The 18,626-nt window shown below is 39.1% G+C and overlaps 2 protein-coding genes across 2 annotated transcripts; both read left to right on the top strand.

Annotated features, from left to right (window-relative positions):
* The first annotated feature begins 8,536 nt into the window (after positions 1-8,536).
* Positions 8,537-13,816, top strand: LOC110765955 (tryptophan N-monooxygenase CYP79A68-like). Its single transcript, XM_021969207.2, has 2 exons — positions 8,537-9,571; positions 13,085-13,816. Exons 1-2 carry the CDS (start codon positions 8,555-8,557, stop codon positions 13,715-13,717), a joined length of 1,650 nt encoding a protein of 549 aa, XP_021824899.2. The 5' UTR covers positions 8,537-8,554; the 3' UTR covers positions 13,718-13,816.
* A 979-nt stretch (positions 13,817-14,795) lies between these two features.
* On the top strand, positions 14,796-17,554 carry LOC110765744 (D-tagatose-1,6-bisphosphate aldolase subunit). The gene is made up of 5 exons (XM_021968956.2): positions 14,796-15,101; positions 15,204-15,304; positions 15,540-15,656; positions 15,776-15,877; positions 17,232-17,554. Exons 1-5 carry the CDS (start codon positions 14,870-14,872, stop codon positions 17,400-17,402), a joined length of 723 nt encoding a protein of 240 aa, XP_021824648.1. The 5' UTR covers positions 14,796-14,869; the 3' UTR covers positions 17,403-17,554.
* The last annotated feature ends 1,072 nt before the right edge of the window (positions 17,555-18,626 follow it).

Below are 18,626 nucleotides of genomic sequence, written 5' to 3'. Positions count from 1 at the left end.
AAATTGAGAAAAAAATAAAATCACACACTACAAAAAAAATTAGGCAATAGTAACCTTCTTTTCGTGACTTCTCACCATTTTTGTTGACTAACCTTTTAGTTATGCTACAGTTACGATTTTAGCGTTCGAGACAATTGCTCTTTGTTACGATTTTTACCACTCATCGTGAAAATTTTGGTTGACTCCAATTGCTTCAAAAGTACAGTGGGACCTATAGCATATCCAAATCAACTTTTGTCAAATATTTATATTTTATTACTTTTTGGTTGGAATATTTTATTACTTTTTGACTAGGCTCACAACATCCACCCAATTTAATATATTTTCTATTTCGTAGTATTACAATATATTTCTTCCTTTTCTATTTAGTATACTTCTTTCCTTTTCATTTCCACGAATGAAAGTATTTAAATAAGATATTATTTAAGTAATAAAAAAGAAAATTTTAGAAAGGATATTTTAAGGGTATAGCCGGGCGGCTGTACTCCATAAATAGAATATTCTAGCAGTATAGCCGCGCGGCTGTGCGGGAGGTGGGGGCATCGATGGCGTCCTTTTGGGTACAGATGCATGGCGTTCCGTTGCTAAATATGACCACTGTGGTGGCCAAAAAAATTGGTGCAGTTCTGGGGCAAGTGTTGGACATTGACCATACAGAGGGGGACAAATGTATAGGGCGGTTCCTACGCGTGCGCATTCGGACAGATGTGCGGCAACCGCTTATGCGGGTTGCGTTCGTTGAGTTTCCTGAAGAAGATGCAATTTGGGTGAACTTTCGCTATGAATTTTTGCCCGAATACTGCTTTCTCTGTGGGTGTTTGGGACATCCCAATCGTATTTGTGTTGAGAAACTGGCGTCGGCGGCTAGTTCTCAAAATATGCAGGATCAGATGATGGCTTTTGCAGGGTTAGAGGCAAGTGAGGACTTGCGCGGACGAAAAGAGTCTTCTGACTCCAGCCCTTGGGTTTCTGGGGACAATGCTGCTGGGCATATTCACAGGCCCAGGTCTTTTTTTTCCTAGGGGTATGAAAGATGGTACGGGGGGTAGCAAAGCTGACTACAGAGACTGGCGGGTAAGACGAGGGGCTCAGCGGGGGGGGGGGGGGGGGGGGTTGGGAGATGGAGAGGAGACGGTGATACCCCCTTGCAAGTCCAAATTCGGGGATTCTACGCTAGCTGAGAGAATCCAAACAGTAAGGGAGGTGGAAGAACGGAGTAGATAGATTCGGGAGGCTACATGGGAGGCTGGAATTCTGGGGCCACAGGGAATCATGGTGGCATCATCCACGGTCCAAAATTCTGGCGACAGTGGGATCGATATTGATTTCAATACGGCGATCGTGGTGGAGAAAGGACCCACAATGCAGGGAACAACACAGGAGGCCTTAGACAACCAAGCTGTGGTAGGAGGGGGATTTGGGCTTCAATCTGGGGCATTGACGCAAGGGTCTGATCCTTTTAATCTGGGGCCACTTATATTTGGACAACCTGTTTGCTCTACTACAGGTGGTGTAGGCTTTCGTAGTAAGAGGGGAAGAGAAGAAGAGGAGCTGGGCAGAATGGATAAACGGATGTGTGCTGATAATCGATTGGCGTCAGAGTGTGTTGGGGCTGGTAGCATGGGATCTCGAAGGGAGTTAATTTTTAACGATACTCTAATTCAAGTCTTAAGGAGTGTTCTGACAGTTTCGAGTCTTAAGGAGCAGGTGAGGCTCCAAACTCCCAACATAGTGGTCCTTTTAGAAACAAAAAATCGGAGTCACCATTATAGTTATTTGAAGCGACAAATTGGTATGCAATATATGCATGCTGTTGAACCCCGGGGCTTGAGTGGAGGATTATGTTTATTATGGAGGGAGATGTCACAGGTAGTGTTACTCAAGTATGCTGATTTTTTCATTGAGGTTGTGTTGCATTCCTAAAAGGACACAAATTAATGTGCAAACAACCAATTAAAAATACCCGCAAGTGCACGAATCTATTGAGGTATAGATTATGTAAGTACGGGGTCGATCCCATGAAGAACTTGTCGGCTTCCTATAAGTTCTAATTTGAGTACGTAAAGAACACTAATTTAACACACCACAAATGCACAAATGCAAATTGGAAACTAAAAATGAGTAAAGAAATGTAAAAGAAATGAAATAACACAAGAAACCAAAGAAAAACAAAAACAGCACTTTCTATCACCCTTTTATCACCTATTTATCACCTGTGAACAGTGAAATGAACAGTGAGACCGGTCGCCTGAACAGTAATGACCGGTCGTTTTTGGGCAGATTCGTTTCTCTGTTTTTCCAGTTTCGACCTCTGTCCAGTGTTTTGCCTATAACTTTCCAACCGTTTATCCAAATTTCAAGTTCTTTATACGGTTGGATTCAGCACAGAAAATGGAAGAACACAAAGTGGACCAAAAGTCAAAAACAATTACGGAAACAAATAAAATTCAGTAAACAAGACACACAACGTATCAAACACACAACTCACACACACATTGGGGGGGGGGGGGTTTGGTTTGGTTCAAGTGACCTATTTCTATTGCATGAAAGTAAATGGACTTTGAATTTAAATGAGAATGGCAGAGATGAGTTATCAAAATGTGAAAGTACCAAGTAACAAACACTAGGGTTTCAGAATCCACGCTAAACAATTCTACCCATGTTCATGGATACTCAAGTGATGAACTCTAAACGTGTTGATGAAGATGTTCGCAATCAAGACCATGGGTCGTGGCTCAAGACACATTGATTCTCTCTAATATACGTAAAGTGCATGGTTCGTGCTACAATAATTGTGCCCTCCCCATAACCGAACCTAGGTATGGTTCGTACTTCGATTCAATTACAAGAAAAACCCATTAAGTTCAAAGAGAATATGAACATCACAAGAATCCTAATAGCATGGTGTTTACATTAGGTATTCAAGAAACCAATTCACATGGATGATTCTTACTTCATCCATTTATTGCTTAGGATAACATGAAGATACACATAATCCCAACAATCTCAAGAAGCATGCTTTCAAAGATGGCCAACCAAGGAAAAACACACATCAAGGATAGATTAATTTGGTGAATTGGAATTCATCGACAATATCTAGAAATTCATACACTCAAGCATCAAAACAATAAGGTAATCATGTTTAGGGCTTCAACCTAAGCCCTAGCTATGGATTTTAGTTGCTCATAATTATTTCAAACACAAATTCGAAATATAACTAGAAAGAAGTTACAGATTTTGTGAACATGGGAGCTCAAGGTCTTCAATGGTGGAAATCTCTTCCACTTCTTGCTTTGTTGCCCTTGTCTTCCTCCTTGAGCTCCCTAGCTCCAAGCTTCATCTCCAGCTCCAAAATCTCTGCAAAATTATGGAATGATTCTGATTGCAATCGCTGATGCTCTTTGCACTCCTCTCTCCTCCTTTCCAGCTTTTCCAAAATATCTTTTAATATAAAACAACTACTTTTGTTAAAGCCTTAAGCCTTGTCTCCTTGCCATGATGGGCTCTTTTGTTATTGTCTTCACCAAGATGCTCTTTGTTTCAGATAATATCTCTTAACCAAAGTAATTTCTTGTTACCAAGTGTTATGGTAACAAGAAGAATCAAGATAACATTATGGAGGTAAAAAACTGGCCTACTTCGGATTTCCAGAGCTGCTGTAACATATAGGATCAGTTGGATAGGCTAAACTTGTCCAATGGGGCTCAAATTTGGATATGTTGTAGCTAACATCCATTGGAACAAGTTTCATGAAGATCTTCACCTCATCCGAGCATTGGAGCATGCTGATCCAAGGCCAAGAAGTTGACCTACGAAAATGAACAAAATCAGAATTTATAACCAATAATGCACTTTTAGCTCATTTTCATTCTAACCAAGGTAAAATCTAAGAAAACACAAAAAGGAAGTAAAAAGCTATAAAATGTCAAGAACTAACTCAAAATAATAGGTGAATAACATGAAAAATCATGTGTAAAAATGAACCGAACAGGTTGTGATCAAGGATGAGGAGAATGGTGCCAAGTGGCATTTCTTTGCGGTATATGCAAGTAATGATGAGCTAGTGCGGAGATCTCAATGGCAGATTTTACATGACAGGATGGTCCAATATCAGGAGGCTTGCCTATTGATGGGGGATTTCAATGATATTTTGGATGTCGCAGAGAAATGTGGGGGACTGCCGCGCACAGAACGAAGCTTTGCATGATTTTTCACTATTTGCAGCTACTAGTCACTTGTTGGACTTGGGATACGTGGGTCATCCGTTTACTTGGAGGAATAGACGGCAGGAGGGTGGAATTATGGAACGCTTGGATAGGGGATTTGGGAATCATCAATGGGTTACACTATACCCATCAGCTACGGTGCATCATGTGGTGGTGCCGGGCTCTGACCACGTGTTACTTTTATTACAAACCCAAGGCCCGGGCCGGAAATGGCATAAAAGATTTATATTTGATCCACGGTGAGGAGATTCAGTGGGGTGTCGAAAAGTGGTAGAAGAGAGATGGAACAGACGGATTCCGGGGTCAAGGGGTCTACAGATTTCAAGGAAATTATGCTGGGTAAGGAAAGGAATATTGGATTGGCGAAGAAGAGAATGGAGAAGCTCCAAGGCTACTATCACACTCCTACAGCAACAACTCAAAGCTACGTACGTGGCTCCTGACTTTGATCGTGATGAGGTCTTGCGTTAGGAAGAGGTATATTGGAAACTTAAATCTCGGGTCCAATGGCTTAATGAAGGAGAGAAGAATACTAAGTTTTTTCATTCTAAAACACTTGCTCGACGATGTGCAAATAGTATGGTGGGCTTAGAAGGTTCTGCAGGACGGTGGTGCAGAGAGGAAGGCGAAATTAAATCACTGATTATATCTTATTTTCAGGGAATTTTTACCACGTGTACACCTACGAATATTAAGTCTATTACTGATTGTGTTCAGCCACGGGTGACCATGCAGCAGAATTCTTGCTCGACACAACAAATTTCATCTGAGGAGATTTGGCTTGCCGTGAAATCCTTGAATCCTACGAAGTCGCCGGGTCTAGATGGTTTCACGGGAAAATTCTTTCAACAGTATTGGGACGTGGTTGGGGAGGACATTATTGGAATGGTCAAGAGTTTTTTTCACTCAGGGAGACTTCATAGAGCTCTTAACCAGACGCATCTGGTTTTGATCCTGAAGATTGCTACACCAAGGAAGATGACTCAATGGAGACCAATTGCTTTATGCAATTTGGTGTATAAAATTATTTCCAAGATCTTAACAGTCAGGCTCAAAACTGTGCTTCCTGAGATCATTAGTCTCAATCAATCTGCCTTCATTGAAGATCGATTAATTACGGACAATATTTTGATTGTACATGAGATACTTCACTCGCTTAAGAAGGAGGTTGGAATGGGGCGATCCAATTTGGCATTGAAACTAGACATGGCCAAAGCCTATGACCGAGTTGAATGGCCATTTGTGGAGCATATGATGAGAAGGTTGGGATTTGATTCGATCTTTAAAGGGTGGGTAATGGAATGCATTTCTACTGTTTCATATAGTGTGATTGTTAATGGTGAGGCTACAGGACATATTACACCTTCCCGGGGTCTTCACCGAGGCGATCCTCTATCTCCTTTTTTATTTCTGTTATGTGCTGAGGGCCTGTCTGCTATGATTAAGAAGCACGAAGAGATGGGTGCCTTGCAGGGCTTCTGATTTCACCCTCAGGGAGTTAGCATTTCACATTTGTTCTTCGCCGATGACTCCGTTATTTTTTGCAAAGCTAATGAACAGGAGGCTAGATGCTTGAAAAATATTTTAGTCTGTTATGAGAAAGGCTTTGGTCAATGTATTAATTTTGACAAAAGTTCGCTATTGTTTGGAAAAAAATGTCCGGTGCGTGTCCGTAAGTAGGTGGGCGATATCTTATAGGTACAACAAAATGATGGGTTTGGACGATATTTAGGACTCAATGCTGACTTTGGGGCGTCAAAACATCGGGTCTTTGAGGATGTACGCAACAAAATTAATGCCAAGCTTATGGGATGGTCTGAACAATATTTATCTCAAGCTGGGAAGGAGGTTCTGATCAAAGCAGTTGCGATGGCTATGCCTAATTTTGCTATGTCCTGTTTTAAGCTTCCCATTAATTTATGCAAGGAGATTGAAAGGGAGATCATTCATTATTGGTGGAAGGGGTACAAGGAGCATAAGGGTATCCATTGGGTTGGATGGCAACGTCTCTGTCTGATGAAAGAAGCAGGAGGTATGGGTTTCAGAGATCTTAGATGCTTCAACCTGGCTATGCTTGCAAAAATTGGCTGGCGGATTATCAAACATCTGGACTCTTTGTTGGCTACTACCTTCCGGGACAAGTATTTCAGGTCTTCAGATTTTATGAGAGTTGTTGCTGGTCGTGGGTCGTCGTGGGGGTGGAAGGGTATTGTGCAAGGGCGGAAAATATTAGAGGCAGGTATGAGATGGCGTATAGGCAATGGACAGCAAGTTCGTATTTGTCTAGATAAATGGGTGCCCAAACCATCTACTTTCAAGATTTATTCTAGACACCTAGATATGCCTATTTTGGTGCAGGGGCTTATTGACGATCAGATGCAGATGTGGAATCGGGATCTTATATTGCGTTGTTTCAGTTTTGAGGAAGCCCAGACTATTTTATCCTTACCTATTAGTAGGTGGGGCTGTGATGACAAACTAGTGTGGCACTTCACTGCGCATGGTGGGTACACAGTTCGTACTGGCTATGAACTTGCTCTAAACTTACGGAAAAATGGTGAGTTGGGGGGGAAAGCTGAAGGAGACTGTAGTCATGGAATTGATCAGAAGAAATTCTGGAAGAGTATATGGAGATTGCAAGTACCTCCAAAATTACGTGCATTTGTTTGGAGGGGCTGTAGAAATGCCTTGGTTGTTAAAGGGAATTTGCGGCGCCGCTCGGTTGATGTGGATAATACCTATGCCCTTTGTGGCCATGAAGGGGAATCTCAGGTTCATCTTTTCTTTTGTTGTGAGCATGCTAGAGTTTTTTGGTTTGGAAGCTCCCTACAGCTGGATGTCTTACAATTGGTGGGGGAGGAGTTTAGTGAATGCTGGGAAAGCATATTAAAGAAATATGAGAACAATTTGAATTTTCAAGAAATATTACAGGTGGTGGTTTTTGGGTTGTGGTGTCTATGGAAAACAAGAAACAGTGCGGTGTTTGAAGGGATTGTTACTGATCCTACCACTATGGTGAGTTGTCTCCAAGCTCAGGTGCAGGAGTATAGGGCAGCTCTAATGTCGGCCAAACCTTTGATTAACGAGTTGCCCCGGCCGCCAGATCATGCTCAAAGTGGGCCAGCATCGTGGACTAAGCCGGCACATGGATTGGTCAAGGCTAATTGTGACGGAGCTTGGCTGCAGCAGACGCAAAGGGGTGGGGCTGGTTGGGTTATTAGAGACACTTATGGTTGGCTAGTGCAGGCCGGAGGGGTGGGGGGATTACGGGGTAGTATGGCCTTGATGATGGAGGCAGAGGCTATAAGAGAAGCACTGATTGCTTGCATTAAGGGTCGTTTGGTGCATGTGGAGGTTGAATCTGACTCTTTGCAGATGATTCAGATGATTAGAGGTGAGCATCAAGTTGATGTTGCGGTGGAAGATATTGTTTTTGATATAAAGATGCTTGCTGGCAAGCTCCAACATGTTGTTTTTATGGCTACTCCCCGCCAATGCAATAAGGCAGCGCATGAGGTTGCGGCGTTTGTGTCTAGAGTAGGTGGTAACCACGTTTGGGACCGAGTGTGGCCTGAGTGGATTTTTGATATTTTAGCTAGCGATGTAAACATTGCTATTCGTCTTTAATAAAATTCTCTTCGTTTGGAAAAAAAAAAATATATATACAATAGAAAAATATGTTGTTTTTATTTCAAAGGCTTAGAGTAAACAATTGAATAAAGAAAAATGATTTGATTGCAATTTCATTACAATTCAATAACTGATTAATTACAATTTCTATTTTGTATTCTCGAGTCGTTCTTGGTGACTCCCACATCTGTCTCCATCATCTGAGACATGTGAAAAAACAAAAGTATAATCCAAGTAAAACATGTCAAGAACTTGATTAACCAAACAATAATCCAGAAATATACACATCATCTCAAATCTACACCTCACAAAGAACTTAACACGTATTAAAGTAGCAAACAAATCAAACTAATAATCCAACTTAACAAACCCAAAAACCAACTTGATCGGAATTCGGGTTTTGTCAAGTCGATTCATTGGGTTGGCAAAATATGCCTAATTGAAGTAATTTGAAAAGGCAGGTAGCTAGGGTCCAAACCAGTTTGAGGTTGCTCAGCATATGTTCAAAATTCTCGTATCATTCCATCTAGCTAGACATAAATCTCTACCAACTTCTCTCAGGCATGCAATTTTCTGTCGAGCAGTCATGTCTTTAATAGCCTAATTCACACCAAACACAGAAAGCCCAAAGCACTATATATAACAAGAACATTGCAATAACAAGCTCAGCAGCAGCACGTTAATCACTTGGGTTTGAGATGGAAGAAACCTTCACAAACAACACCTGCAGCCCAAATTTTATATCCTCTTCATTGCCTTATTTGTTCTTAGATTCTGAATTCACGTCTCCAATTGCTCTTTCCCTTGCTTTCATTATTTTTATGTTTCTTGTCAAATTCATACTCAGAACCCATAACAAAAATAGCGTCCTAGTCGTGCCTCTCCCTCCAGGCCCAAGCCCATGGCCAATTGTGGGTTGTTTGCCGGAAATGTGGAGGAACAGACCAGCACACAGATGGATCCACAGCCTCATGAAAAAACTCAACACTGACATTGCCTGCATACGCCTAGGAAATGTTCATGTCATCCCAGTAACTTCACCAGAAATTGCTAGGGAATTTTTGAAGAAAAATGATGCAGTTTTCACATCGAGACCCGTCACAATGGCCACTAAAACTTTAAGTAGCGGGTACTTGACCACAGTGGTTGGGCCTTGGGGAGACCAGTGGAAGAAAATGAGAAGGGTTTTGGTTGCTGACGCGTTCAACCCGTCTAGGGTTCATTGGCTACTTGGTAAGAGAAACGAAGAAGCTGATAACCTGGTTAAGTTTCTGTATAACCAATGCTCAGCCAATCAAAATGGTGCAGTGGTGAATGTGAGAATTGCAGCCCAGTTTTACTCAGGAAGTATCATGAGAAAGATGATTTTTAACAGAACGTACTTTGGCAAAGGGAGTGAGGATGGAGGGCCTGGTGTTGAAGAAGAAGAACATGTCTCTGCGCTTCTTACTTTGCTCACTTATGCCTACGCATTCTGCATATCTGATTATCTTCCTTGGCTGAGAGTTTTTGACATCAATGGGCACGAGAAAAAGGTAAGGAAGGCTATGAACATTGTCAAGAAGCATCAAGAACCTATTGTGAAAGAGAGGTTACAAGAATGGAGAGATGGCAAGAGGAATGAGCCTGATGACCTGCTTGATGTTTTCATCTCACTCAAAGATGCAAATGGACAACCCTTATTATCAGATGAAGAGATCAAAGCGCAAACCACGGTAAACAATCTATTGTCACTACTACAAAAATTGAAATAGACGACGGGGAAACGCCGTCGTCTTTTTCTTTTTCAAACCGTCGTTAAATCGACAGTCGTCTTTTTGAAAGTCAAACTACGACGGTAATTCACCGTCGTCTATTATATGTAAAAACGACGGTTTTTAAAAGAACCGTCGTCTATTACATGTAAAGACGACACTTTTTCTGAAAAAACCGTCGTTATTGAATGTAACGACGACACTTTTTTTTATAGAACCGTCGTCTATTAAATATAAAGACGACACTTTTTCTGAAAAAACCGTCGTCTATTTAATGTAAAGACGACACTTTTTCTGAAAAAACCGTCGTCTATTTAAATGTAAAGACGACACTTTTTCTGAAAAAACCGTCGTCTATTTAATGTAAAGACGACACTTTTTCTGAAAAACCGTCGTCTATTTAAATGTAAAGACGACACTTTTTCTGAAAAAACCGTCGTCTATTTAAATGTAAAGATAACACTTTTTCTGAAAAAACCGTCGTTTATTATATCCAAAGACGTCTATTAAATCTAAAAAAGACGGTTTTGTTCCAAAAAATCGCCGTTTATTATCTGTAAAAATGATGTACTAATTTCATTTTAGATATCCTAAAAAATTATTTCTTTCATAAAACTTGAAGATTCAATTGTAATTACATTGTTTACCAATCTTGATTCCTACTATATCCATACAAAATACCATATTTATAACATTATAACCTATAATTACAAAATACCATATCCAAAGCATTAACCTATGGTTGTTGTATCTTCCACAATTTGTACTTGTTCTCCACATTCAGCTGTCATCTTGGAGTAGTGTTCTAAGTCATCTTGGTCAAATGGATCTTATATTCTTCTAAGTTGTCATCTTGGCCTTTGAGCTGCACTTGATATAAGCTGCAGCACCTATTTGCCATGTCATCTTACCTGAGCAATCAAAAACCACAATAAGATTACATTATCTTGCTGTCATTTTAACTAACAAAAAATATGCATAAGCTTATGCAGGAAAAGTTCATTTGTAACACAATACAGAAGAACATTTTGACTAACTTAGAGTTTCTTTTGTGACGTGGATGGCGAGCTCACCAAGAAGGCGCGATGGAGATCTGTCATCGAACCTCAAGCGACATCGAAGACCAAATCTGATGTTCTAGGATTTTCCCATCTCGCAAGGTCTCTAGATCTGTTTTCAAGGTCATCTTAACTGACAAAAAATATGCATCATCTATACAAGCATAAGCTTATGCAGGAAAAGTTCATTTGTAACACAATACAGAAGAACATTTTGACTAACTTAGAGTTGCTTCTGTGACGTGGATGGCGAGAGCTCACCAAGAAGGCGTGATGGAGATCTGTCATCGAACCTCAGGCGACATCGAAGACCAGATCTGATGTTCTAGGATTTTTCCATCTCGCAAGGTCTCTAGATATGTTTTTGACTGTGCATATGGCGTCGATGGCGGCTAGTGATGACTGATGCGAAGAACGATGGCGTTAATGGCGTCGCTGCGTCGATGGCGTTGACGGCGTCGCTGCTTCGATGGCGTCGATGGCTGGTAGGTACGTATGAGGAGTAGAAAGGTGAGAGATGGAGTGTTTCAGATAGCTCAGGAGGGTTTCAAGAAGAGAGGAGCTCAGGAGGTTTCAAGGAGGGAGAGATAAAGTTTTCAGAGACGGGGGAAAATCTGAAAATTTGTCGAGCGTGAATTCACTTAAGTGGCCTTTTTTTAGCGTGTTTTAAAAGACGACGCTTGTTAATGAGAGATAAGGTTTTCAAAGACGAGGGAAAATTTGAAAATTTGTTGAGCGCGAATTCACTTAAGCGGCCTTTTTTTAGCGTGTTTTAAAAGACGACGCTTTTTATAAAAAAATCGTCATCTTTACATATAATAGACGACCCTTTTTTAAAAAAAACCGTCATCTTTACATATAATAGACGACCCTTTTCATAAAAAACCGTCGTCTTTACATAATCCGTCATTCGTTTGTTTTAAAATTAAGTCGTTTATTATGATTTACAACGTCTTTAATTTCTTAATGCCGACTTGGTTTGTGGGTTTTATTAATAATATTTTATTCTATTTAATTCGAAATATTCATAATAAATTTAAAATAAATCCAAAAAATGCAATGTCAACTCCTATGAAGTCATTGAGATATTTTCTTCCCCCTTAAGCTTTAAAAAATTAAGTTTGAGTTATACAAATTTAAAATTACCACCAAAAAGAAAAATGTTTTCGTGAGTCATAACATCACTTATACTTTAATGGTTTAGGGTTTAGGGTTTAGGGGGATAAAGGTTTATTTTTGGGGTTTAGGGTTTATGGTTAATATATATTAGGCCGTAAAACCATAATCCCTTTTCTAAAATTATTTAAACATATATATATAATTTAGGGTTTATATTTTATGGTTTAGGGTTTAGGGTTTAGGGTTTAGGGTATAGATGTAATAAGCGTCATGTTTATTTATATTGTTAACGACGGTTTTTTTGTTTTCCGTCGATGATTATCGAAGAGCGCATTTCTAAACCATGATTTCTTTAAAATGACGTTGTACACACATAACAACGTCATAGTTTTTTAAAAAGCGACGTAAAAAGTTTTTCAAACGACGCTATTTTTCAAACCGTCGTCTTTACATATAATAGACAACCTTTTTATTTAAAAAACCGTCGTCTTTACTTCATAATAGACGACCCTTTTTATAAAAAATCGTCGTCTTTACATATAATAGACGACCCTTTTTTATAATAAAAAAAAACCGTCGTCTTTACATATAATAGACGACCCTTTTTATAAAAAACCGTCGTCTTTACATATAATAGACGACCCTTTTTATAAAAAACCGTCGTCTTTACATATAATAGACGACATTTTTTATAAAAAAAACCGTCGTCTTTACTTATAATAGACGACAGTTCTTTCAAAACAACCATGTCTTTACCAAAAAAAGGACACTTGATTTTTAAAAGACGACGCTTGTCATACCTGCTGTCGTTGTTTTTTTGTCAGATTTTAACTCTAAAGAAAAGCTTTTTAATAAGACGACGCTTTTTTATTTGTGTGCGTCGTTATAAAAAAATTATCAACAGTATCTCCATTTTTTAGTTGTTTAAGTCACTTATCCACGACGGTTTTTTGTTACCGTCGTCTTTTTAAAAACAACGACGGTTTTTTGTTCTACCGTCGTCTTTTTCTGGTCGTCTTTTGCCCTTTTTGTAGTAGTGTGTTATACTATATATTTATCTTATTGTAAATTTAGTAGCATATAAAATGCTTATATGTTATGTTGTCAGACTTTGAATCGAGACGAGACATATTCATCATTCCTTAAGTACATGTGGATGATATATTAAACACTACACCCAATAAATGCTTCATTCTGAACCTAAAATGAATTTTTGGATGATATTAAACATAAATATTAATTAGTACCAAAAAAAAAAAAAAACCCAACTGATCATAAATATCTTGTGGATGATTAGGAGCTGCAGCTCTCAACAGTGGACAGTCCATTCAATGTAGCAGAGTGGGCTCTAACAGAAATGCTCAACCAACCTGAGATGCTAAAAAAGGCAGAAGAGGAACTAGATAGGGTAGTGGGAAAAAAGACTCTTGTTCAAGAATCCCATGTCCCTCACCTCCCTTACATAAGGGCATGTGCAAAAGAAGTTATGAGGTTGCATCCAGTTGGACCATTCAACCTCCCCCACGTGTCCATCGCAGATGCTGAAGTGGCAGGCTACTTCATCCCTAAGGGCAGCAATGTCATCTTAAACCGCTTAGGGCTTGGGCGCAACCCTAGAGTGTGGGAAGAGCCATTGAGATTCAACCCAGAACGCCATCTGAGTAGAGCTGTTGACCAACGAGTTGACCTGGAAGAGAATGACCTGAGGTTCGTTTCCTTCTCTACTGGAAGGAGAGGCTGCATGGGCGTTGGGCTCGGCTCCACCATAGTTGTGATGCTCCTTGCAAGGCTCCTGCAAGAGTTTTCATGGAGCTTGCCGCCAGATGTGGACAAGATTGACTTCACTGAGGATCAGATTTACTTGAAGAAGGCTAGCCCTTTGTTTGCACAAGCCAAACCTCGCTTGCCTGCCTCTGTGTACCCAAAATAACTGTGGGCTGAGATGTCGCTAGGCCTACTAAGATACTAGATTGGGCTTTTAGGTTATACTCTAATGAAATAATATAAGGTTATGAGCTTCTTTCTTACATCTGCTCTCTGTATGTTTTCTTGCCCTCCTTCCTCCATATTCATGGAGTTTGAGGGTTAGTTGTGATATAGCATTTTCTTTTCTAGCTACATTCTGTTTTTACCACAAAATATGAAAATGTATTATTAATATAAGAGCATGGCTTGGCTCCTTAATCTAAAACAGTTGTTTAACATCGTTTGGTTAAAACGGTTGTTTTAACGTCGTTTGGTTGTAACGTGAGAGGATTTAGAATTTTTTAGAGAAAATAGTCTCCTTGTATTCATATATGTTGTCATACATGTATTAAAAAATTGTGTTAATTTAGGATCCATCGAAGCAAGGGCAAAACACACAATCATGCTTAGGATTAATAAATCAAGTCAACCATATCAATCCAAATAATAACCCCATCACAATGACGGTGCCCTTTGTAGAAAACATTAGGAAAGCCACTTTGCAGCAACGAAAAGACATGAATGATACTGTAATTGATAAGAAGAAAGCACAAAAGACATAATCAAACCCGTCGTTATTGAATAGATCCAACAAACTTCATCTCGGATTCTCAACCCTTCCACATTAGAATAATAAGGTTTCAATCCCTCTTGCAGAATCCATGCCACTAATACAGTAATATTAGCTTGTATAAAATTGTAAATTATAGAAAAGAGATTAAACACGTGACATATTAATATGCTTTTACGAATCTAACCAAATATTTATCAAGCTTCAAAATTTTATATGCAGATATTAGTTTGGCTAGTTTGTCAGAATAGTATTATAATCTTTTTACATTCGAGTTCGATCTCCTCCTAATAAACTAGATAATTTAAATGCTAACGTCCGTCGCACATGACGATGAGATCGAGTTTTGAACTTTGAAGCTTCCTATCCAACAATGTGGCATGTGTACAAGTTAGCAACGAATTAAACGTCCGGTTGTTACACGTGGCCATCCACCACATGTGGCGTCAAACTCGCCTCCTTTCCCTTTCCTTTTTCTTTCTTTCATGTCATTTCCTTTCTTTTCTTCTCCGTTTCTCTCTCTCTCTCTGCAATTTCCTCTCTTCAATGGCTGAAACCTCGGCTGCTCTTTGCTTCTCACCCTTCTCTTCCTTCCCCTCCTTCTCTCGCGCCAAGGACTCATCTTTCTCTTCTCTCTCCGCTGCTTTCCCTCCCAAATCCCCAATTTCCCATCCTTGCCCCTCTCGCCTTCTCCAGTTTCGCGCCAAATCCTCCTCCGATTCGTCCAATTCCTTACCCGACGATCTCTTCGGCTTCTTTCCTTGGTCCAATGACTCCGGTAGATACCCTTCTTTACATCATGTTCATATATAAATAATAAAATATCATTTCCAAGCAATTGGGTTTCATTTTAATATTTTTGGGTTTCCATGTTTGACAGAAATTGAATGGGTTGCTGAGGAGAGAGTCACATTGTTCACTACTGATGGGCTCGTTCAGATTGGAGGCTCCATGGTCCCTAGACGTGTCACTTCCTCAAATGTATGTTATCTTAATTGTTTTCTCTAAAGCATAAAGTTTCTTACTTTAGTAATCTGTCTGCCCCTGTTTTTATGTTGTATTTGACCCTTATGGGCTATGATTATATTGCTTACAATGAGAAATTAGTATGACAGTATAGCGTTTTCGAGGCCTAAATATTATTAAATCTTCAGACTCCATTTTGAGTACTAAAGTTGTTTGTTAAATCATCTAGTTGAATGTGTATGCTTGACAGAAGAAGCAAGGGAGGTCAAAGGCTAATCAAAGATTTCAGCGATTTCAGGAGAGTGATTACATGGATACAGAGCAGGGTTTGTGTCTAGGTGCTCTCTTTGATATTGCAGCAACAAATGTAAACAAACCTTTTCACTATTTTTTCTATTGTTTAAGCTGCAATTTGATCGTTTATATGTTTTTTTTTTGCTTCTCTTTTGTGCTTTGTCTTATGTATGTGAGAATTTGTCATTCTAGGGCCTTGATACGGGCAGGAAACTATGCATCTTTGGGTTTTGCCGTTCCATTGAGATGCTAAGCGATGTTGTGGAAGACACTGTGCTGGAGCATGGTGGTGAGGTATGCCATATTTCCATCTCACAAATTTTTACTGTTTAACTCCTTTTTCACTTCAGAATCATTTCATTGTGTTGATTGTTGTTGAGGACCAAAGGAACATTTTTGTTCTCAATACCCTGTCTCCCTCCTAGCCTTATGGTTTTACTATAAGAAAGTCATTTGATAAGATAATTCAGTCTCCAAAAACTTATTCATGTTTTATGGTCTAAGAGCTGCAATGAAACCCATGCCAAAAGGATATATTTATTTCTTGTGGGGTTATATTGAATTCTCAATTCTCTATGTATTTTTTGCATACATCATTACTACTAATTGCTTAGTATTATTAATTTCCAATTCAAGTAGTGGAAATAGAATTTTGATCGGAATGGCGGTAAATTCAAGTTTTTAGTCAAAACTGTATTAGGCCTTGTCTTGTCTAATAAATTGCACTTTGAAATTTTCATTACAAACATATAAACATGCTGGCTGGAAGCAGAGTAAAGTAAACAGATTTATTTAAATCCTTAGATTGTCTTCTTTGGAAGATATTTAGTTTATGTAAAAGATGTCTTACTGGAGATGGGTCTCCAGAGGTGGAACCATACAAGTTTTGTGGCAAGCCAGCTTTCTCTTTTCCTGTTGCCATTCTGAGTGGAGGTAGGACTAAAAGAGAGCGATGAAACTTGCCAATAAAGCTAAAGTTCCCGTTAGTACAGGATAACAGTCCTTGATGGTTGTAAGTTAGATGGAATGCTAAGAGTTTCAAGTCAGGGAGATCAATACTGCAATAGTCACCACTCAAGAAACTCCTTATCTGGGGGTCAATCCTTCAAAGTGAAGCTTTGTGACTATGGAAGATCCACACACAAAAGGATTTCTTGAACTGCTAACAAAGCTAGTCTCATGAACTGAACTAGCCACTGCTTGACAAGGAGAGGAAAGATGGGAACACTTCAATAATGCCAGGATAGGAAAAAAGAGAGATGAGAGAACAGAAGGATTGGGGACAACAAAAGAAAAGGAACAAGTGAAAGACATATAGAATTAGGGTAGATGTTGTTTGAACAGGTTAAATGGTTCCACACAGAAAACAAAACAAAAAACGTGAAATGGTTACCTTTAGTACCTGGGGATGTAGCAAGCATTCTGCATACCATAGGAAAGGGGTCATTCCAGTTGGCACATTTCTCCCCACCTGGTGTGGTCACTGTATCTTGCTTCATAGACAGTTATTTTGCACGTTTGATATCGTGGCTAGTTTACATGTATCTCGTAGTTAGCTGAGAATTTTTTATGCATGCCTGAACTCCAAAGACTGGTGTCGTGGATAAGCTTTTGTTTATTAATATACCTTTTATGTTGTCAAATTCAGGTTGTTGCTGCAGAGAAAGCAATGAAAGGTGGGTTGCATGAAAAGCTAAGAATGACGGTTGCAGTGCCATTACTCTGGGGGGTTCCTCCTGCTTCTGAAACACTTCACCTTGCTGTAAAGAGTGGTGGAGGAATTGTAGAGAAAGTTTATTGGCAATGGGATTTCTTGTAAAAAGCCAAGATTGCACCACCCCTTCCTAACCATTATTTGTGCATGTTGTACATAAAATTGCTGTAATATCCCCATGTACAATACCCAATCGATGTATCTTATTGGTGTCGCCAAGTGTCATTATCTTATTGATTACTTGATGTTTACTCTTCCATTTGTCCAAATAATTTAACAACCTTTCCATCAGGAGGCTTAGCAGTAAATTTTAGAGACTCTGTGAAATGTGATCATAGAGCCCTAAGAAGGAGGAATTAGCAATGTTGAAGTCCCTATACAGATGGGGGACCAATTTTCAGCTTCGCATTAATTCTGTTTTTGGACTGAATATCTGCTGCCAAGTTCATTGCACTAAGAAGAATTGAAAAGCAGCCAAATTTGAAATAATTATTTCTTGGTTATTTCTTGGTCCAGGGCAATTTGGCTTTTTCTAAGAACTGAGAGCCACTGGGGGCCTTCATCTTAAATTCCTGTACTTAGAGGACATGGCTTGCTCTGAATCAACGACCGTTTTAGCACTCTACTCATGAAGGTCAATGCAATTTTATTCTTCCAACTTTTCTTCTGATCTCCAGAAAGGTTTTCTTTTAGAATGAAAGTATTGAAAGCTCTATGTTTGGGAAAAGGGAAAGGAACAAAAGAGAACATACCCCACTTAATCTTCTCACCTTTTATTGAGATTCAATTTGAACTTTTTCATTGAAAATATTAATTGAAAATTTTTGCCCTCTTTTTAAAAAAATATTGTGCGGTTGTATGTGTTATAGAAGATTAATCATAGTTATTATGTACTTCAAAATTTCAACATTGTCTTTGATTTTCTTTTTTTTTCTTTTTTTTCTTTTTTTGGGATGAATAGGTATCTCGAGCAATACGTATAATCCCCGAGATCAGACCTCTAAAATCTGCTTGATTAGCTAAAATCTTGAGTCATTAAAAAGAAAAACAAAAAAAATTCTTGAGTAATTGGCCAAACAAAACTCAAGATAAGAACTGATTGGAGGAGAATTATGATTAGTAGATTTGCAATATCTATTTGCCTATGGACAACAGGCTGGTCACAAGCCACATATATCTATTTGCTTGCAAACATCCAAAAGTCCATTCTGCACAGCATAATTTGGCAAAAAGTTGCTTAGAAACTTCATGGGTCAGTTGGTGCCTCAAACTTTTACCTTTTTCATTCCACTAGAAAAGACATTCCTAATAAGTAACCTTTCCCCATTG

This window comes from Prunus avium, chromosome 7 (genome assembly GCF_965620075.1).
Source record: "Prunus avium chromosome 7, drPruAviu1.hap1.1, whole genome shotgun sequence".
NCBI lineage: Eukaryota > Viridiplantae > Streptophyta > Magnoliopsida > Rosales > Rosaceae > Prunus > Prunus avium.
The sequence above is the reverse complement of the archived record's forward strand: the minus strand, read 5'-3'. Positions and strand labels throughout refer to the sequence as shown.